This window comes from Sciurus carolinensis, chromosome 12 (assembly GCF_902686445.1).
Source record: "Sciurus carolinensis chromosome 12, mSciCar1.2, whole genome shotgun sequence".
Lineage (NCBI taxonomy): Eukaryota > Metazoa > Chordata > Mammalia > Rodentia > Sciuridae > Sciurus > Sciurus carolinensis.
In genome coordinates, this window is record NC_062224.1 from 819,256 (window position 1) to 839,689 (window position 20,434).

General features: G+C 54.4%; 1 protein-coding gene across 3 annotated transcripts in view; it reads left to right on the plus strand.

Moving 5' to 3' along the window:
- Cog2 (component of oligomeric golgi complex 2) overlaps window positions 1–20,106 on the plus strand; it is a 35,627-nt gene extending 15,521 nt beyond the window's left edge. For 2 of the 3 annotated variants that reach the window (XM_047519881.1, XM_047519883.1), the window contains exons 5-18: window positions 794–897; window positions 3,982–4,090; window positions 4,626–4,805; window positions 5,887–6,011; window positions 8,877–9,003; window positions 11,275–11,414; window positions 11,754–11,815; window positions 12,759–12,910; window positions 13,583–13,780; window positions 14,597–14,669; window positions 14,922–15,064; window positions 16,424–16,563; window positions 17,514–17,694; window positions 18,938–20,106. In XM_047519881.1, the coding sequence (XP_047375837.1) occupies window positions 794–897; window positions 3,982–4,090; window positions 4,626–4,805; window positions 5,887–6,011; window positions 8,877–9,003; window positions 11,275–11,414; window positions 11,754–11,815; window positions 12,759–12,910; window positions 13,583–13,780; window positions 14,597–14,669; window positions 14,922–15,064; window positions 16,424–16,563; window positions 17,514–17,694; window positions 18,938–19,039 (1,836 nt within the window). In that variant the 3' untranslated portion in view covers window positions 19,040–20,106. The remainder of the gene's footprint in view (window positions 1–793; window positions 898–3,981; window positions 4,091–4,625; window positions 4,806–5,886; window positions 6,012–8,876; window positions 9,004–11,274; window positions 11,415–11,753; window positions 11,816–12,758; window positions 12,911–13,582; window positions 13,781–14,596; window positions 14,670–14,921; window positions 15,065–16,423; window positions 16,564–17,513; window positions 17,695–18,937) is intronic. The other variant, XM_047519882.1, reaches the window with a different exon arrangement.
- Window positions 20,107–20,434: the final 328 nt, after the last annotated feature.

Genomic DNA, 20,434 nt, shown 5'->3' on the forward strand with positions numbered 1-20,434 from the left:
ACCTTATTCTCCCGAAGGCCCCTCAGCTTTTCCGACCAAGAGCCTAGCACTGGGGCTGGGGAGATAGCTCAGTTGGTAGAGTGCTTGCCTTGTAAGCACAAGGCCCTGGGTTCGATCCCCAGCTCCCAAAAAAAAAAAAAAAAAAAAGAGCGTAGCACTTTCTAGGAGAGCTCCCTCATGTTCCCACGTCTAGAACAACTTGTTCCCAGCAGATGCTTAGTAAGGTGCTTTTGGGAGGTTTTTTTATTTAAAATTTGGTTGCTGGGGATGGACTGTGCTAGAATGTGCATGCCAGGCACTGTCTGTCCCTGAGCCCCCCCAGCCCAGGCACTGTTCCTCAGGGCATGACTGTATCTGAGTGTCTTTAATGAATAGACCCTTTAGTGTGGGGTGCAGCATGCTCACGTAACGGAGCAGATCCGTGTGGTCGTGAACCAAAACAAAACCTGAAGGGTGGTCTTAAGAAAATGAATGTAGTGCCAACAGAAAGGCTCATTTAAGGTGGGGAAAATAAAAAGAAGGAAGAATGCAGAATTTGAGAAAGCAGCAAAGTGTCACTTTTTGTTTAACTGTAAACTAATGACAGAATATTGCAACATGCTGGTTCTAGAAAGCCAAAATGAAGATTTGCTTTCTTGGGAGTTCAGTATGGTGTACACATTTTGGAAATGTACAGTGCTCTAAGTATGCTGTGTTGACACTGCTCTGTGGCTCCCTCTTGTACACGGGGAGATGAGGTGACTGTGAAAAAGCATCCTGACACCTTCTCTTTGCTCAACCTTCACTTCTGTAGATGTGTGTGCTGAGGCTTATACAAGTTATTCAGTCTGTTGAGAAAATTGAAAAAATATTAAATTCTCAAAGTTCTAAAGAGACATCTGCCCTGGAAGCAAGCAGGTAAGTATTTTTATTGAATACTTGATACCCAGGCTAGAAATGTTTTTGTTAGAGTTCATTTCTTCTGGGGTGGACTGATCCATAAGAAAATCCAAGTCTCTGGCTTAGTGTTCTTAAGAGTAACTCAAGAAAACTGGACTGCCAGAGTTTACAGTGCATGCTTTTACGGGCCAGGGTGGCTGTAGGCACAGTTCCCACCCCCACCTCTCTGGGACTAAGGCAGTGTGCTGCTGTGGAAGGTTGTACCTCCAAATTGCCTCACCACGAACGAGTGAGCTCCTGGCTGATGTGTGGAAACCACATTGATCTTACTCTTTTTCAGTAGGCCAAAGTATTCCGGTTGATGTGTCTCAGGTTCAGAGTGCGTTACGTCATTAAGAAATAGTACAGTACACACGTGGTTGAAATGTGTCCATGGTGGAGCGGAAATTCCCAACCAAGATACAGACAGCCTTGTCCTTTGTCACGCCATTGCTGTCTGTACTGTCCACTCTGAGTTTCACGCCAGTAGGCAGATGAGTGACTCCGGAGTGGGTAGTGTAAGCCCCACGGACCCCAGCAGGAAGCTCCAGGGTGCAGTGGGCAGACACAGCTCAGTGCTACTTGCCAGCCGGGGCCCGAGTGCCACCTGTGGGGTGAGGCTGCACTGCGGGTGCTCCCCCTGCGGCGTGGAGGCAGCTGGCTGGCACTGTATCTCACAGGCCTCAGTCGAGTTGGCAGCCACGGCCCTTCCCTGGAAGGATGGGGTAACTGCTGGGAGGCCACCAAGACCAGACAGAGCCTGGTCATAGCATGGTCGTGTCCTGCCTTCTGGGAACTACAGTGTGGGACCTGGAGGGCCATAGAGACAGCCTGCTTCTGCCTCTCACCCCGCAGAGGGGATGTGTGCTCCAGGCCTCGCCCACCCCATAGGGTGTCGGGGGTGTGGTCAGTGCTGCAGGCCTCTGTCCTGGTGCTTCTGCCCTTCCCATCACCTGTGTTGTCACCGCAGCACCTGAGAAGTTGGCGGGTGGAGTCCGGGTCGTCCCTAGCTCCTCTGCCTCGCAGTTCTCCCACAGCACTGACAGCCCTCCTCTGTGCCCTCACTCGGCTCCCCATGCCCACCCCGTCTGCTTTCTGCCCTCGCCCATTCCCGCCTAGTTCCTTCACCAGGCTCCCCTTCCCCTGAGGCCAGCTCTGCCAGTGTCCTGTTCTCAGGCCACACTCCTCGTCTGCACTCTCTGGGTGCCCTGATCTGCTGTCTGTTAGCTCCCTGGAGGGCTGGGCTCTTCTCTCTAGCCTCAGACGTGGGCCAGCCCAACCACTAGAGTCTCGGGTCTGTTCTAAGACACCTCACGTGGACCCTGTTGAAACCTGGACTCGTGATCCTTCTCTTCCTCTCGCCACCAGCAGAAAACTCCTCTTCTCTCGTCTCAGTAAACAGTGCCACCTTTTCTCCAGACCCAGCCTGGAGTCCTCAGGGGAGTCACTTTTCTCTTTTGTCCTTTGCTGCCTCCTCTCATGCACTAGGCAGTCCTGCAGGGGTGCTGCTGCATTGCTTCTCAGTCTTGGAGGTGAATGTCTCCTCCTGCCTTCCCTCTTCAGTTGCCTCTTTCAGGCGTGGCCTGGCTGGCCATTCATCTTCTCTACTGACTCTGCAGCTGCCAGTGGTCCTGCAGATTGGCCCCGTCGCAGCTGACTCTTGCTCGAGTCATTCGGTGAGCAAATGCTGAACTAGCCCTCTTGGCCACCTCTGTTCCTGAGTACCACTGTTTGAGTCTGCTCTGGTTCCCTGATGGTGAGCCCTGCTGAATTGCGTCCCACAAGTTACCTGTGGCCATCTGTCTCCCAGGGCTTCCTTCACTTTGTCCTTCCTGTGGTCTGCCTACTTCTCGTGTCTTCCACATCCAGCTCATAGCATGCTTAGAGTGTGGAAAGGTACTTGTTTAAGGTACTGTGCTAACTGGGGAAACACCGGGTTTGCTTTGGAAACCCACTCTCCTCCCCTGCCGTAGACACTGTCATTCCCCTGCCCTCCTTAACCGGGCCTTAGACTGTATGAACATCCTAACAAGATACTGCAGAAGTTACCTTTATGGATGGGACTGTAGGACCACTTCGTCCAGGAGGTCTTCCCTGGCCTCTCAGATGCTCTGTCTCTGTGCTTCCAGCAGCCTCCAAGGAGCTTTTCTGTGGGTTGGGAGCCGTTGACTAAGTTGCGTGCTTTCCCATCAGACTGTAAGATCCCTGACTCGGGCCAGGTTTCACTTTACACCCATAGCGTGGGCCCAGTGGTACCTAAGGAGGCCTGCCAGACTTCACCCCTGGTCCCTGGGTGCTGCTCTGTACCTTCCCTGGGAGCATCTCTCTTGGTGCAGGAGACTTTGAGCTCCTCCTTGCTCTGGATCACCTTCAGGAACATTGCTTGAACTCAGATCAGCAGCCGTGAGCTGCAGAGAAGGCACAGCCAGGGTATGTGGTAACTAGTGAGTGTTCCCGCAGGGTGGCGCCTCCTCTCCGTCCAGACAGGACCCTCTGTTTCTGCTCACTCGCTGCTTGTCCAGTGGAAGTTCTTTGTATCCAGCATGTGTGTAGGGATAGAAGTGTGTTTATCCCAGATAGAGGTGGCATGACACAATGAATTCCTCCTCTCTGGGACCCAGAGCAAATAGACTATAAGCAACTTAATTTTAAAGTAAGCTGTAACATAAGCTTTTGGCATTTTAGAAACATTTGAGGAATTTCATAAGGGGAAGAATGAGCAGGTACAGAAGTAGGAGAGGATTTGGGGAAGTAGGAATAAGTAGGAGAGGGAGAGAGAGCAGAGGTGGAGACAGAGGAGGAGTTTGGGAATGGAGAGCGTGGGGAAGGTGTACTTCGTGGACCCTCATGCTCAGCCTGTGCTGGCCACCTAGAACACATTGTGCTCGTGGCCTGGAGGGAGAGCAGACTGATGGCCGGGAAGCCTGGCTTGACCTAATGGCAGGGTGCCCAGAAACTGCTCTGAGAGGCCGAGTGTGGAGGTGGCAAGCCCCAGGCTGCTGGTCACACGCTCCTTCTCTGGAGGGGAACGCCCTGGGAATCAGGCTCTGCTTGTCACCCCAGCCCTCTGCTGACTGGACAGACCTTGGAGAGGATCGCCACAGAGTTCAACCAGCTGCAGTTCCACGCCGTCCAGAGCAAGGGCATGCCTCTGCTGGACAGAGTGAGGCCGGTGAGTTGGCTGGAGTCGCACCTGTTGAGTGATCGCTTAACCTGTGATGTGCCTGCGCTAGTTGTGAATCCACAGGATTTTGGAACCAGTCTTGACTTCTTCTCGGTTTTGGTTTGGGGGGCCTTGCTTCCTAAGTGTCATATGTTACAGATCTTGTGTAAAGATTCAGTCACATTTTCTAAATTACAAGAGTAATAATTCTGAATGTTTTGTCATTTGACATGTGGTGTGAGACAGGTGAAATTTTTCCAGTGTTCTTGATTGGACTTTAAATCTGTGTGTGATATTTATCAAAAAGATTTGCTCTACAGCTTTAGAGAAAAACAACTTTTTCTCGTACTGTAGTTAGGTCTCCATTCTTTAATGAACTAGAAATGAACTTACAAGGAGACTGGGGAGGAGGAGGGTCTGTTCTGAGTCCCCAGGAAATGTCGGTGTCCTAAGCGTGCGCAGTCCTCAGCAGGGCAGGACACTGTGCGTGCATGGCAGTTTTAGAAAGGGTCCTGACTCGGCTCTGCGGCCGTCGCCCCTGCAGCGGATCGCCGGCATCACAGCCATGCTGCAGCGGTCTCTGGAGGGCCTCCTGCTGGCGGGCCTGCAGACCTCTGACGTCGGCATCGTCCGGCACTGCCTGCGGACCTACGCCACGCTCGACAAGACGCGGGACGCGGAGGCCTTGGTCGGCCAGGTCCTGGTGAAGCCCTACCTAGACGAGGTGCGCCCTGTGTGGTCTGCTGCCGCTCTGCTGGGGGCCAGGAGGAGGCAGGTGCACCAGAGGTCTCCCCGCGAGGGCCCCAGCCCCTGCAGTCCAGCCATGAAGAGGCTGGTCCCGTGTGCACCGCAGTGTGCCCCAGCACACCCTGTGGTGTTCAGGGGATGCCACAGCTCGGGTGAGTCTCACTCTGGGGCGGGTCTCCAGCAGGAAGGTGTACGTCACCATGCTCCCCAGCTCTGCTGTGGTCAGTCAGTCACGTCCAGTAGAGTTGTTGGACAGCGTTTGAACCAGTGGTCTTATGGGTAGAATACCCCAGGTAAGCAGTGCGGCACAGGAGAGGGTGGAGAACAGGGAGGCCACAGCGCACCTCCAGGTCTTCAGGGAGTAGGTGATGCATGGCTCCGAAAAACACGGAGGAGTTGCTTAGTCAGGAGGCGAGGGGAAGGTTCAAAGCAAGCACTTCGACGGCACGTCAGCGTCCGCTGCAGAGGCTGGGCTGCCATGGGGGTGGCCTGGCGCAGCAGCATGGCGTGCGGAGGTTGTGGTGGGTGGGAACTGTCCTCCACCTCTCACATGACATTCTTTCTGCTCAGCAAGTGCAGAGAGTGCAGAGGTTTGTGCTCGTGTGCCTTGAGGGTGAAAGTCTTCCATTTTGACTTCAGCCTTATAGCAGAATTAAATGAAGTTTGTGTTTTCTTCCACCTCTGACTCACACCCCGCCCAGAGCTGAACGAGGACAGAAGAGGCCGGGGCAGGACAGTGTGGAGTTGCAGGGACCCCCATGCTGTAAACATGACTTAACACTTTTCTTTAAAGGAATCATTTTCTTTGAAGCTCAGCAGGAAGCAGGAAAATGTGGGAACTTAACTGGCTTGGGCCAGTCCCTGTCACCTGGCCAACACTGCCCCTTGGTCAGAGCCACAGCCATGTTTACAACTTTGAGCATGACCTGTGTTTACTGTTTAGAAAACGTGCCTGTGGGGAGGGGCTGGCCCGGGGGGCATATTTCTGAGGTGTTTTATTTAATGGTTCTTGTGCCGTATGCAGTTTACACTTTGCTTTTAAAATGCTTTTTTCCCAGGTGATTGTGGAGCACTTTGTCGAGTCCCATCCCAACGGCCTTCAGATCATGTACGATAAGCTCCTGGAGTTTGTCCCCCACCATTGCCGCCTCCTCCGGGAAGTCACAGGAGGCGCCGTCTCCAGGTAACCTGAGGCCGTGCCTCGGCTCCGCCCTGGTGTGCCGGCTAGGACAGCTTGCAGGAGCGGGGTCCCCGGGAGCCTGCTCATTTCGTGGCTCTGCCGCAGTGCTGTGAGGCAGGGGCCACAGCCTTGTTCACAGAGGAGGACGTCACCATGAAGCTGAGACTCAGGGCCTGTCCTCTTTCCCCTCCTCACCTGTCCTCAGCCCACTTCTGATTTCTGGTGTCACGGTGTGTAAGTCCCAGTCCAGCTCAGCGCGTTTCATGCCAGTTGTGAGGCTGTCTTCAGCTCCCCTCTTGTCTCGTCAGTCCCAGGACTTTGCAGCACTTTCCTGAGTGTGCCATGACTTTAGCTGTTGCTGTGGTCCAGACCCCTGTCTCTTGTCCAGCTTTCTGGAGTCCTGGGATCCCAGACAGGGCCTTCTTTCTGAAGGTGGATGGGGAGGGTCCAGCTCATGGACCAGTGCAGGAGCCTCCTGCTGCTCTGGGCCTGTCCGTCTGCTCTCTGCACGCTTGGCAGCCACACGGTGCTGCCGTCCGTCCCAGCCCTGCTCTGGTGGCTGGTCACGCCTGCCCTTCCCTTTGAACCCTTGCTGCTGGTAAAGCCCCAGCTGAGACTCCATCTCTGCCAGGAGCCCCTCCTTTGTCCTCATGTTCAACCTCAGTCCTGCCCTCTGGATCCCGGGTACCTTGCCTGGCTTCTGTGGGCTGACGTCCCTCTTCCCCGAGGCCACCCTGCTCTAAGGCCCACCCTCCTCACAGGGGGCCTAGGAGACACAGCCGCCCAGTCGTGCTGAGTGCAGGGATGAAAGGCACCAGTGCCCGGGGTTCCCTGGACAAGCAGTGTAGTTCATCTCAAACTCGTGAAGTCACAGTGTTCTGCTTGGCGTCTCAAGTGCCTTGCCACGTCCACTGCACCAGTGCGTGAGGCCTCGTGGGGCCAGTGAGGATTGAGCTGGGCTTGGATTTGGGGGTAAGCATTCAGTAGAAGACACGATACAGACTTGAACAAGCCACAGTTGTGAACATCCAGTCAACAGATATAGCAGGCTAGTCTTGGTCCCCACATGTCAAGTACCCAAGCTTTGATAGGTTCCTCTGCAGTTTCAGTGTGGCAGATTCCACACAGAAGCCTGAGAAATCCCAGGAACCTCCTGGCCCTTGCTGTTCACCTTCCCCTGTGCATCTCTGTGCAGGCCTTGCAGGCGGGGGCCTTGCCCGCTCCACTCCTGGCATTGGGCTCGCTGTGCCTGCTGCCTCCCTGTCTGTTCTGTTTCCACTGTCTCCCCCGAGAACTTGGAAACCAGCACCTGCAGCATTCAGGACTGACCTTGAAAATGACCCACCAGCTCTTCTCGGTCCCTGTGTCCACTGTTAATCCTGCAGGTCTTAACGTTTCCTTGGGGGACTCCAGTTAGACATTTACTTGGTGACTTTGTCACTTGACGTTGGCTACGTTATGGTGTCTGTAGTTCAGTTCGGCTGCCTAACAGCTAGTCTTGTTCTGCTTGAGGGTCTGTAAACATCACCACGTGGCATTGGCCGTGAGGGAAGCAGGCACTTGCCTTCACCTCCCGTGTCCACAGTGGTTCTTCCTCAGGACTCGGGCAAACTGCATGGGCTTGTGGAAGCTACCCCTGGACAGGGAGGCACTTTCTGTGCTGACCTGCAGTCTGGATGCGCTCTGCTGAGGACAGCTGTGAAAGGGTTTTGTTGTGTAATACTTGGCAGAACACTGAGTCCCCGCTCAGCGTGGCAACTTAGCTATAAAATTCCCAGGTTTAGGGCTGGGGTTGTGGCTCAGTGGTGGAGCGCTCACCTAGCATGTGTGAGGCGCTGGGTTTGATTCTCACACCACATGTAAAATAATTGAATAAAGGTTCATCAATATCTAAAATTTTTTTTTTTTTAAATTCCCAGGTTTACCAAAATGAGACCATCCATCTTCTGAATTTTTTTTTTTTTTCCTGCGGTGCTGGGGATTGAACCCAGGGCCTTGTGCTTGACAGGTCGGCACTCTACCAACTGAGCTATATCCCTAGCCCCACCTAACATTTTTAGGGAAGACTACCTTAAAGTAGAGTGTCTTGCTCAGTGCACAGCATCCAGGGGCAGGCAGTGGGGTGCATTGGGCTGGAGGTGTTTCGGGTCTTCATTCAGCAGGACTGACAGGTTCCCCTGGTGCAGGGCACCATCCTGAGTGCTTTTACAAATGTCGGTCCTTGCAGTGACCCTGCGCGGTCAGCACTGGTGTGCACCCTTGTTCAAGACAAAACCACAGCACAGAGGAATGAATGGTCTGCCCTGAGACCCCACCGCAACTCAGGCTCACTGGCTTGAAACGTGTGCTTTTATCTCAGTGCCACGGTTGTGAATTGGAAATCACCGTCCAGTGCTACAGACAGCAAAACACACACACACCAGGCGCATTAATACACTGCTGGGTTTTGCATCAAGCTTTGTGATCGGGATCTTGATGATTGCCATAGGCTTTTAGAAGCAAAGGTGATCTTCAGGACAGGGGGTTAGTTAGCTTAATCTGCAGTGCTCAGGTTTGGTGGTGTTCCATTGACTGCAGAGGTTGCCTGCCTGTGGCTTGAGACCCTCTTTCCCAAAACACGCGCATCAGGCCTATTGGAGGGGGAGGTGGTCCTGGTTGGGCACAGTGGTTTGCCACATCAGGAGGCAGGAGGCAGCACCCAGGAGAGGCGTTGGGTCCTCAGCGGTGCAGAGATCCAGGAGTGAAGTAGAAACTCAAGTCTGGAGACAAGCTAGTTGGCGGACATGGGCTTGGGGCAAGGATCTGCTAGGAGAAACCGCAGGGTGGAGGCTATGGGGCCCTGACTGAATCCTTGCTCGTCTTTTGCAGTGAGAGAGCCGCCCCTGTTCCTGGGTACGACTTCTTGGTGAACTCGGTCTGGCCAGAAATCGCACAGGGACTGGAAGAAAAGCTGCCCTCGCTCTTCAATCCTGGGGACCCTGATGCGTTCCACCAGGTGACTTCCCCTCCTGCTTCTCGAAGGCGTTGGCCTGAGACTTCAGAGCAAACAGCGTGTTCTCTTCTACATTCTTGGTTCTGTGGTGTTACAAACAAAAACTTGAGTTGCTGAGTGAATATTACCTTAAAACACACACACACAAAAATAGGAAGTTCTGCCTTTCTGTCTTTTCAAGAATCTCCTGGCTAAGACTGCAAAAGTCGCTCCTGCTGCTGTTGCCCAGCCTCCTGGTGCCTCTGCCCTCCTCCCTGGAGCCGGGCTCTGGGTTTCCTGTCCAGGGAGAGGCCTTGTCTTTTCAGAAGTCATTGGTCAGTGAGCAGGGATCGAGGCTCCTTTTGTGCTTCTCTGTGAGTTTCCTCCCTCCTTTCCCCTCCTTCCTATCTTCCTCTCTATTTTTTAGACTTGGGGTTTGCTTTCCTGCTTCACTCTGCGTTTTCCCTCCTACTATTGCGGCTGTTCGCCCTTTTCTCTGCGTATGTTGACTAACCCTGGTGGAAGGTGGACAGGCTCTCGCTTCTGTAGGTACCCGAGTCAAGTTGGATGGGGGTCTTCACCTCCTCCTGATGGCCTTTCATGCCAGTCCTATGTTCTCAACCCCAGGCTGGCTCTTCTCTCACATCCAGGGCTCCTCCGCTGTTGCTTGCTCTTCTTTGGAGGAAGCCCATTCTCCCTGGGTGCTTTTCCTTCTTCCTGAAATCATGTCAGAGAGTGTGGTGAGGCTTGTGGAGGACAGCTTTGCGTGTTGGAAATTGCTGTACTACTTTTCCGTGGGAGAGGGGTTTTGCTGGGTGTGGACTTATCAGCTCATGGAACTGACTGGACATTCAGTGGGTTAGCTGTGAAACATGCCGTCCCCTCCGGCTGAGGCCATTTCCCTGGCTACTGAATGGTCTTCTGAGTCTGGTGTGCTAAGTTCACTGTGACGTGCGTCATATGGACTTTTATCTGCCATACTTGAGGCTTGTTGGGCTTCCTGAGTTGAAGGCGGGCACCTCTCGCCATGTGGATTCATCCGTTTCCTCTCCAGTCCTGTTTTCCTGCCACCCCGCAGTGCTCTCTGTGGAGCCGGCTGTTCTCCCTTGTCCTGTGGGTGTGCTTGCTCTGGATCCTCAGACCCTGTCTTGATTTCACCGAGTCTTTCTTCAGATGTGTTGGTATTTTGAGTTTTCATTTGTGGTCACCATGACTTCTGGGAGTTTGTCGGCTTCTCCTTCTGATCTGCCTGCCTAATCTGCTCACTGGTATCGGGTGCATAAAGAGGCCTGTGGTGAGTGTGGAGCCTGGGCCCTGGGAGACTCCAAGCAGCCGAGAAGCACGTCCTTAGCGTTCTTGTTGGGAAGTGACTCTGGGCTAATGGCCTCATGTTACAGCATTCTGGCTTGTGTTGTTTTTGACGGATGACAACTTTGTGATGTTAAAAAGTAGGGCTTCTTAAGGTAGATGCCCGGAGCAGAGTGTGGTAGCTCACACAGGAGCAGTGTGGGGAGCTCTGCATTTCCTGTGCTCCTTGGGTCATGGGGACCATGCTGGGCTCGGGCAGTGTCCCAGCTCAGCCATGAACCTTCTGAGGGAACTCTGCAGAATTCCAGGCCAGTGTTGAGCTTTGGTCGGTAACATTTCCACAGACGTCTTTCCACTTTGAGAAGTACTTCCAGGTGTGGGCTAAAGCAGCGTGTCTTGTGGAAAGGGAAGTACCCTTATCCCTCTGGTGGCCATCGGATGCAAGATAGAGCCTTACCTCACAGGGGCCTCCTTTGTCTCAACGCCACTCACCTTGCCCACCCTCAGGGACACTGAGTGCTGCCCAGATCTAGGTGAAAGAAATTACAAACCTGTATTTCTGCTGGCTACAATTCCTTTGTGAACTGACGTTGGCATTGTTAGTTCAGGGCGTGGGGACTTGAGACACAGAGGTCCCTCAGGAGCCTTGTGCAGCCGCACTCTGCTGAGCAGCTGGCTCCTGCCCCTGGCTTCATCTGCTGGTGGGGAGTGGTGGTGGTGGGGCTGGAAGGCAGCTGGGTGGCTCGCGTCAGTGCCTGCTGTGGGCTGCACTTCACAGAGTACTCCTCAGGTCTCGTCTGTGAAAGCCAGTGGGGTGAGAGCACTGGCACCGTCCAGCTCTGGACATAGGATCCTGCACCTGGGCTTCCCCTGGGTGTGGCCGGGTCAGGCCTGAGCATGGCCCAGGACCGCCGTGCCGAGCCCCCGCCCCTCTGACCTTCTCTGTGTGCGCCCAGTGCTGCTGAGTCGCACCCCTGTTCTTTCTAGAAGTACACCACCAGTATGGATTTTGTGAGGAGGTTTGAGCGGCAGTGTGGGTCGCAGGCCAGCGTGAAACGGCTGCGCGCACACCCTGCTTACCACAGCTTCAACAGCAAGTGGAACCTGCCTGTCTACTTCCAGATACGGTCAGTCCCCCTGCTGCCCAAACCCACCCGAGAGCGCAGCCGCTTCTGAGCACATGCCCAGTCAGTAGCCGCCTCTGGGGTCAGCACATTCCTGCTGGGAGGAGAGTGAAGTGGAGTGCACAAGTGTCCTGGGTGCCAGACTGAGCAGAGGTCAGCCAGGCTCCAGCGGGCAGAGCCCAGGCCCACTTCCTTCCCGAGTCCTCGGCAGAGGACCGAGTGAGCAGGGGGCCTTTCCCTCAGGCTTGTGGGTGGGAGCCCTGCTTCTGGGGGACAAGGAGGGTGGGTGGAAAAGGGCCCTGGCAGTGCCTTGGCACTGACCTGTGTCCTTGCTTTTCTCAGCTTCAGAGAAGTGGCAGGATCCTTGGAAGCAGCGCTCACAGACGGACTGGAGGAAGCGCCAGGTGACCTATTAGAACTGGAGCAGCAGGTGTTCCCTAGCCACACCCCCTTAGCTAAGCTTGGTCCCCAAGAGCACTCTGACCTCTTCTTGTCACTCAGGACAATGCCCCCCACCGCCACCACCCAAGGCAAAAGAAGCCACATCTTTTGGCTCATGGAACTGCTCCATAGAGAGGGTCAAAGGTGCTTGCAGAGCAGGAAGCAGAGTCCCTGGTGCTGAATACAGCCTGTTGGGGCTGCAACCTGGGGCTCAGGCTGCTGCAGTTCTCCTTCCTCCTGAGGATGGCGATGTGTAGGGCCCCAAGAATGACCCTGTAGGAGCATGTGCTCGGCCTGCAGCCCCAGGCTGGACACTGGAGGCGACCACCATAGGTGTGCAGACCTCAGAACACGTGAGCGTGCCCTGTCAGCCTTGTCACTTATTCCTAGCACCACAGAAGGCCAGCATGTGGGTGCTGGGTTCCTGGACGTCCATGTCTGCTCTCCCTGGGCAGCTTTGTCCGCTGTTAGTCCAGCCACCCTGTTTGCCTCCACGTAGTTCCATGGGTCCTTGTCCAAGGTGGTCGTGTGTAGGTGTCTTGCTGTCTGGGTCTGGAGGAGAGGAGTAGACAGCAAGTAGGACGGATTCAGACAGACCTCTGCCTGGCGGGGCCGTGCTGGAGCTGGTTGTTGAGTCGCTGCTACGTGCATGTGGGGAGGCATTTCCAGATGCCAGGTGCATTTGCTGTTCACCCACCTGCCTGGGGTGTGGTACCAGGTACACTGAAGGCAGGAGGACGAGGCTGCCTGGTCCTCCGCGGCCTCCCTGCAGCGTTCAGAAGCCGACTGCATGAGCGTGCGCACGTGGGTCCCGAGCTCACCGTGCCGTGCTCATACACCCTGAAGGCCCAGCGTGAGGCCACAGCCACAGCTGACTGAAAGCCCGAGTCTCTGCTTCTTCCCCAGCTGGAAGTCCGTATTGCCTCTTGGCTTCTCACAAAACGTGGAGCAGCCTGAAGAAGTGTTGGTCGGACGAGATGTTCCTGCCCTTGCTGGCGCATCGCCTCTGGAGACTCACTCTGCAGATCGTGGCGCGATTCTCCGTTTTTGCCAATGAGGTAAGCTCTCGCTGCATCTCATCTCTGCCCAGGACAGGCGAGTCAGACTTTACACATGCACAGCAGGGTTCAGATGCCCCATGGGCTGTAGGCTGGCCTTTCAGCTCGCCTTGCCTTGCCTTCTGCTCTGGCAGCTGCCCCTTGGGTGTCTGGTATCATGTGCTCTGTGTTTCTTACTGAAGAGCCCCACCCTGACCAGTCCACGCTTCCTCCCAAAACTGGAAATCTTCACAGGGCCTCTGCATTAAAACATATATTTATTTTAATGCAAGTGACTAGAAATCAAAATACAGCTATCTTTAAAATTTTTTTTTAGTTGATGAACCTTAATTTTACTTATTTATTTATATGTGGTGCTGAGTTGAACCCAGTGCCTCACACATGCTAGGCAAGTGTGGCCCTTGAGGGCCAAGCACCAGCCTTGCCAGGCCTCTGCAGGGCTTGGGCTGCAAGCTGCTGTCTTCAGTGTCAGACACTGGGAGCTAGTTGTCCCCTCTGCGTGAGCTCTGGTGGTCACCATCTCTGAGAGTTACGTAGCTCTTGCGTTAGTCCGTCTCTGCTGCACACGTGGTAGACAGCCAGCATTCCATGCTGACTTGCCGACTTACACGTATGTGAACACTCCTGTGTCTTACTAGCCTGAAAGCATGTAACCACTGGAACTGTGTCTAGCTTTCTCGCAGACCCATTTCTAACGAAAGTGCCAAGGAGATCAAAAAGCCTTTGGTAGCTGGTAGCAGAGACTCTTCTGCTTCCCAAGGAAGTAACGAAGACCAAGGAAGGGGACCTGCGGAGGAGAAGCCAGTGGTGTCCATTTCCAGTACGCAGCTGGTGTATGTGGTCGCAGACCTAGACAGGCTTCAGGAGCAGGTACACCTGTCCCTGAAGAACCCCAGGTTTCTCATACAGGGGCTGTGCCAAAGACAGGCTCCTCTGGCCTCACAGACCTTGGGACCGTGGTGTCCCAGGCATTCTGCAAACATCTGGTGTGTCTCGCCTTCCCCAGGCCTCCCCAGCCGTCCTCACAGGTCACCTCCACGGGAGGCTTCTGCCAGTGTGCCCTGGTGCCGTGTGGACCTCACCTCTGCCCCTTCTCAGTGGGGAGACCCTGGGCAGAGTGGCGCTGCTCGGTGTTAGTGAGCTCACCTCTGCTGGCATGACCTGTGGTGGGCTAGATCTTCATTATTTTTAGTTCACTTACCCAAATGTTTTCAGTGACATTTGAAAATGTTGACCTATTAAAATCTCTCCATTTTCTCTATATAGGTCCCATATTTTTTTGCTTTTCACATTTAAAGAACTTCACAGGACAAATCTAGTGTCCACGATTCTGCTTTCCATGAGTCTGACGCCTTATGCGCTTGACTCAGTGTATTCGTGCGTCTCGAGCCTCGGTCTTCACTGAGAGGCTCTCGCCATCACAGCCAGCAAGTAGAAGGCTCTCGCGCCTTCCCTGGGCCTGCGGGTGTCAGCCCTCGGGCTTCCCGTGCCGGCCGTCCCACTGTCTGTGACAGCACCGAGCCTCGTGTTCCCTTGGTGCACGTCCCCGAACGTTCTCACTCTAGTTTCACCACTCAGTTGGAGTAGAATTGCCTCCACCGTGATTCACATAGTGACTGAACACGTGTCTGCGTTTCAGCTGCTGCCTTGATTCATATAGTGACTGAACTCGTGTCTGTGTTTCAGCTGCCAGAGCTCTTGGAGGCAGTTAAGCCCAAACTGCAAATGATTGGCTTTGAGAATTTCTCTTCCATCTCAGGTAAAAATGATCTTCAGACTCGGCACGTCTTGGAATAAGTGATAATTTAAGATGAAGTTTCAGAGACTGCATGATATATGTGAATCAGCACTTCCTTTGCTAGTCTATGGGTTTGACCCTAAGACCTAGTGTTTAATTCTGATAATTTGACTTGATTTATGGTAGTACACATTGCATACTGTGGTAGTATTTACAGTCATGCTGGCCTCCGGGCCGAGCAGAGTGACCACATCCTGCCTTCCTCCTCTGCAGCGGCCCTGGAGGACTCCCGGAGCTCCTTGTCAGCCTGCATGCCTGCCCTGAGCAGCAGGGTCATCCAAGACCTGAGTGAGTCTTGCTTCAGTTACCTGAAAGGTGCCCTGGAGGTCCCCCGGCTTTATCGAAGAACCAATAAGGTCAGTGTCATTCACCAAAAGAGGTTGAGGTGGGAAGCATTCTGGGGGGCTGCAGATGCAGGTGAGGTGCAGTGAGACCCCCAGAGAACTTCATCCAGCCACTCAGAGCCAGGCAGGTGGTGGCCAGGCACCCCAACAGTGCAGCTGAGGTGGGTGGGCGGACTGGGAGAGAGTGCACTTTCTCTGCTTCCTTTTGGCCTTCTGGAAAGATCCTTTCAAAAGAAAGCATCTTGATATCTTAAGGTCCTACTTAAACATGTCACATGTTCCCAGATACTTGGACTTACCTTGCAGCCTTAACAACCTGCTCTGTCCTGTCTCCTGAGTAAGATAGGACAAACCACATTAAAAAGTGTGTCAGGGCCACTTGGGGTAAGCACTTGCATAGGCAGGCCCTGCACCACAAGAAATAAAAGAAAGAAAAAGAAGGCATTTATGGGACAGAAAGCGGCATGTGCTGCTCTGTGTGTGGTCCCGGCACAGCAGGCCTGGGGGTCCAGTGCTGAGCTTCCCTTCCGAACCCCACTTTCCCACTTCTGTTCTCACTTTGTCCTTAGTAGGGCTCACATAATCCTCCTTCTGACTTTTTTTCTTCCTGTTGTAAAGTTAGATTTCAGACTTCGTTGACTGTCTCTTAGTTCACTTCCGCGAGCTCCAGGGCTGTGGAATGGTGGGCCGTGCCTGTGTTAAGTGGGCTGCTGTCCACTACCGCACTGCTCTTCTGTCTGGCATGCTGTTGGGGATGCTTGCAGGACCTTGTGGCAGAGCTGACCTTAGCAGCAGTCTCCTGCCCACATTCCATCTGGGGTGTGTGCAGGGATTGCCTTTCTAGCAAAAGCACTTTCTGTCTGCACTTTCCGTCTGACCTGAGGCTCCTGGGAAGTGGGGGAGACCCGACTTCCTTTCAGTGCTGCGCCAGCGCCCTTACTGCTCTATGGGCTGTTCAGTGTGTCCGCTCAGACACGACGGTGAGCACTGTACGCAGACTCACTGCTCCTGGGATGGGCGTGCTGCGTCTTTGTTGACAGGTAGAGAAACCGAGTCTAGGAAGGGTTATAGGTCTCTCATGCTTGCTCCTCAAGCCCTGATCTGTTGGTGAGCCACACTGGTGCCCTCTTGTGGTCAGAATTCAGCCCCGCCCCACCTGTAGAATCAACCTGAGTTTCAGGACATTAGCTGGATATTTTGGACAGGAAATCTGGGAGGTACTGTTCCGGGGAGCAGAGCCTAAGGTGGTGGGCCTGCATTCTTTGCCACCCTCCTGCCCCTGATCTTTCTGTGGACCTCCTGTTGGTGTCTGGGAGGACGGTGATGGAGCATGACTCTGACCTGGAACACACCCTGTCCACGTTACTGCAGGAGGTCCCCACCACAGCTTCCTCTTACATGGAGAGTGCACTGAAGCCATTTCACCAGCTCCAGAGTGGATACAAGGACAAGCTCAGACCCTCACTGATGCAGCAGTGGCTGGAAGGAGCACTCTCCGAGAGCACTCACAGGTGCGCCCTGCTGCGGAGCCTCAGGAGGAGGCCCTGCACGTCACAAGGCTGCACGTGGACCCGCAGTGAGACCACCAGAGCACTGCCTGCCCCTGGGCACCTCGGCCAGACTCTTCATCTCTTCACACTCAGCTCAGAGCCACTGTCCTTCACCTAGACCACCACCAAGCTGGCCTGTGTGCCCTGAGCCCCACGTCCTGGCCACCGTCTTTACTGCTGTTGCCCCTCTGCCCTGTCCAGGTCCTTCCTATCCTCAGCTCTGTCTGTCTAGCACAAGCTCTGATTGTGCCACTGAGAAAGTTTATGCATGTGGGAGACCCATAATCTGAACAAGAATGCACACTTAGACGCGCCCACAGCCAACATGTTGGTTTCTAAAGCCCCAACCCTTGAGCACTGCTTCCTGTCTAATTAGATCTGCTGCTCCTCAAAGGCTGGCACCGAGTCACACAAATAGCTTATTATCTGAGGCTGGGGTGCAGCTCAGCAGAAGAGCACTTGCCTAACGTACATGTGTAATGTTTTTGTGGGCAAATGTATTCCAAATGCCAAATGACCAGCTTATGGACAAGTTTAGAAATGTGACTTAATTGTAATTTAAAAACTCCCTGCAGATCATTTGGAGGGCAGACTTTACTTAAGCTTCTGAGATAGTCTTACACTCCAGAAGATGAGCTGTTCCCTTCGGTTTGGGCTGGGTTGTGCTGCAGGTGTCCACTGGGTGTGTGAAGGCACAGGGCCCGTCAGTCTCTTCAGCCTGAAGTCCTCACAGTCCCATTCTGAGGTGATGCTGTGCTGGGCACTCAAGACCTATCCCACTGTCTTCAGAAACAGCATTTACCCTGGTTGGGTTCTCTTGGAAATGAATTTTATCTTAAGAACCTTTTTGTTTAGAGTCAACTACAGGCGGTATGGACGATGGTTTCACTGGTACCTGTGTCTGTGCCCAGATACTGTGAGACCGTGTCAGATGTGCTGAGCTCCGTGAGGAAGATGGAGGCAAGTCTGAAAAGGCTGAAGCAAGCTAGGAGGACCGCTGCAGCCAGCCCTGTGGGCCCCAGTGGTGGTATGAGCGATGATGACAAGATCCGGCTGCAGCTGGCCTTGGACGTGGAGTACCTGGGCGAGCAGGTACCAGCAGCCACCTCAGCACCAGCATCCCTAGCCCAGGTCCAAGGGCCTGGCAGGGACCTGGAGCTCCCTTGAGCTCATGTGCTGTTGCCGAGACCAGAGCATCTCTCCCATGGCTGACGAGAGGAGCCCAGGTGGCTCTGGGGTAAAGGATCTGCACCTGGGGGTCAGGGGAGTGCCGAGAGTGCTGGTGGCTGTGCAGGGTGCAGGTTGCAGGTGCCGCGCCCAAGCCTCCGTGCCTGAGGGGGCCTGTGCTGCAGAGAGCCAGGCAGTGCCTGCTGTGGCCACAGGAAGTGGGCCTTGCACACTGCCTGCTTCCCTCCTGGTTGGTGAGGGAAGCTCTGTAAGACAGTGGAGAGCCGCAGGGGTGGCTGATGCGGCATGGACCATGGGTGGGGAGGCACCGTGGGTAGCGTGCAGCCGCACACATCCTCAGCGTCCTTCAGCTTGCAGGTGTCCATGTGGCCCCCACCTGGGTTTTCCCTAAGCAGCAGCTCCTCAAGCAAGAGCTCTGCCAGATTAAGGCCTCCGTGAGCCCCGTGACCCTACCCGGCCCCAGGCCCCGGAACTCAGTTTCTGCTCTCAGTTCCCAGATGTCTCTTGCAAAGTCCATTGCCTGTCACATTTCATAAGAGAGGTGTATTTTTACAGGCACGAAAGTTTACTGTAGAAACGTGGAAAGTAAATAAGCCAAAGAAAGAAAGAGAAGCAGAGAGGTGGGGGAGGGGGACAGTGCCGGGCCAGCCACGAGGTGCCGAGTGCTGCCTGGCTTCTCCTTCCACATCTGTGCGCACACCCCATTCCTGAACAAAAGCAGGCCCTGATGGGCACTCGGTAGCTGTGGTCACCACAGTAGGTCAGCACCAGTATGTTCAGTCCATCCCATGGTGACACATGGAGAAAGCAAAGCAGGCCAGTGCTTGTTTGAAAATTCTCCACTTACAGTTTCAGAAGAGTTCACATTTTACTTCTAGTTGTGAATTTTCTTTTTAGAATTCTTTTCAAAGCTCTCAAAAGAAGCCCCTGCCCTCGTCTGTCTGATTTGATGGGCTGAGATCAGTTAGCATACCGGCCTCTTAGCATGCAGTGTTTGGACCAAAAACATTCTGCAGTAGGTTGACCCTGTTCTGGAGAAGTGCCTGCAGGTCCTCGGGAGCTGCCCTCTTCTGGCTTCGTGGGGGTGCGCCGATGGTTTCTCAGGGGTCTCAGTTGCAGTGTGTGACTTGTTCTCGTGGCTTTGCAGATACAGAAGATGGGCCTGCAGACAAGCAGCATAAAGAGCTTCACAGCCCTTGCAGAGCTGGTGGCTGCTGCCAAGGACCAGGCGGCCACAGAGCAGCCCTAGTGTCCTAGCCGAGCCGGGCCGGGCCAGGCCAAGGAAAGAAAGCAGCTTTGTTCCTGGCGGGGAGGTGCATCCAGCGTCACCCACAGCGCCTGTACCCGCCTCAGCCCATTTGGGTCTCCTTTCACCCAAAAAGAGCAAAGGCCTTTTTCCATTGTATGGAACACCGTTTTTAAGACATTTCAAACTTTTTACTATAGTTTACAGAAGAAATGATTTTATTTTTATTGTAAATCTTAGCGTGGAAGAGCTAATTTCTAAAGCAGAGTTGGAGGTCATGTGCAGGTGGGGATAAAGCTGTGTCCCAGCCTGGCTTCACCAGCAGACACAGGGTCTCCTCTCAGGAAGCAGCCTGGCCTCCTGACGGGGACACAGCACTACTGCTCATGTTGGTCTCCCAGACCTGTCAGGAGCCAGAGCCAGGAGGAAAAGGTGATCCTAAATAAAGGAGTCTGCCGTAGCTGCACCCGCCCATCTTTAATGAATGACTCGCCCTGGGGTGGCACAGCTCCCTTGCAGCATGCAGCTCCCTGGGCATGGGAGCTCTGTCCCAGAAGCAGCAAAGGTGCCCTCCTGGCAGGCTGTGCGGGTTGGGGAGGGCTGGCCTAGTAGGGGGCAAGCGCCTGGCCAGCAGCTCCCAGTGGACCCCGTGTCCCCAGCTCCCTGTTCCACCTTTGTCACTAGCCTCAGAACAGAAGGTGGGGTGCAGCTTCTCAGCCCCCAGCCCCAGCAGTGTAGTCTCCATCTCACAGGTGGGGAAGCAAAGTGGGTCACTACGTGGAGACCCAGCAAGTTGGTTCCCGACTGGCTTACCACCTGCTGGGCAGCCTGTCCTCCTGTGTCCGTGTCTGCAGAGGTGGGCCCACCATGCCCTCTAGCCAAGGTTCAGGGTGGCCTTGCCTTGTGAAATGACAGCCCTGTTGTCAGAGTGCCTGCCTCGGGGCTTAGGAAGGAGAATCTTCAGGCAAAAAGCTGGGGGTTGCAGAGTGCTGGTCTGCAGCTCCCCCAAACAGCTCTCCTTTCTTTGTCGAGCAGAATTTAAAAATAAAATGGTGCTTCCTGTTGTGAAACTGCTTCTTCCCAACTGCAGCTCGTGGACTGGAAACGGTCTCAAGCCAAGTCCCCTGCTGATGCCCTGGAGCATGACCCGCAGGTGCCTCTGCAGCCCCAGGGTCTCCTACACGAACGGCCACCCAGGTGGTGGCCGAATACAACAGAAGTCCAGTCTTTCAAACTTCTGGAAGCAGAAGTGCAAAAGCAGGTGCCCATAGGCCCTACTCCCTCCAAGGGCTCTGGGGGTGGGACATGGATATCTTCTTGGAAACCACCTTCACCCACTCCACTCTCAGCTACAGCTCACCCGGGAGAAGTGGGAGGTGCCCCCCAAGGAGGTTGGGT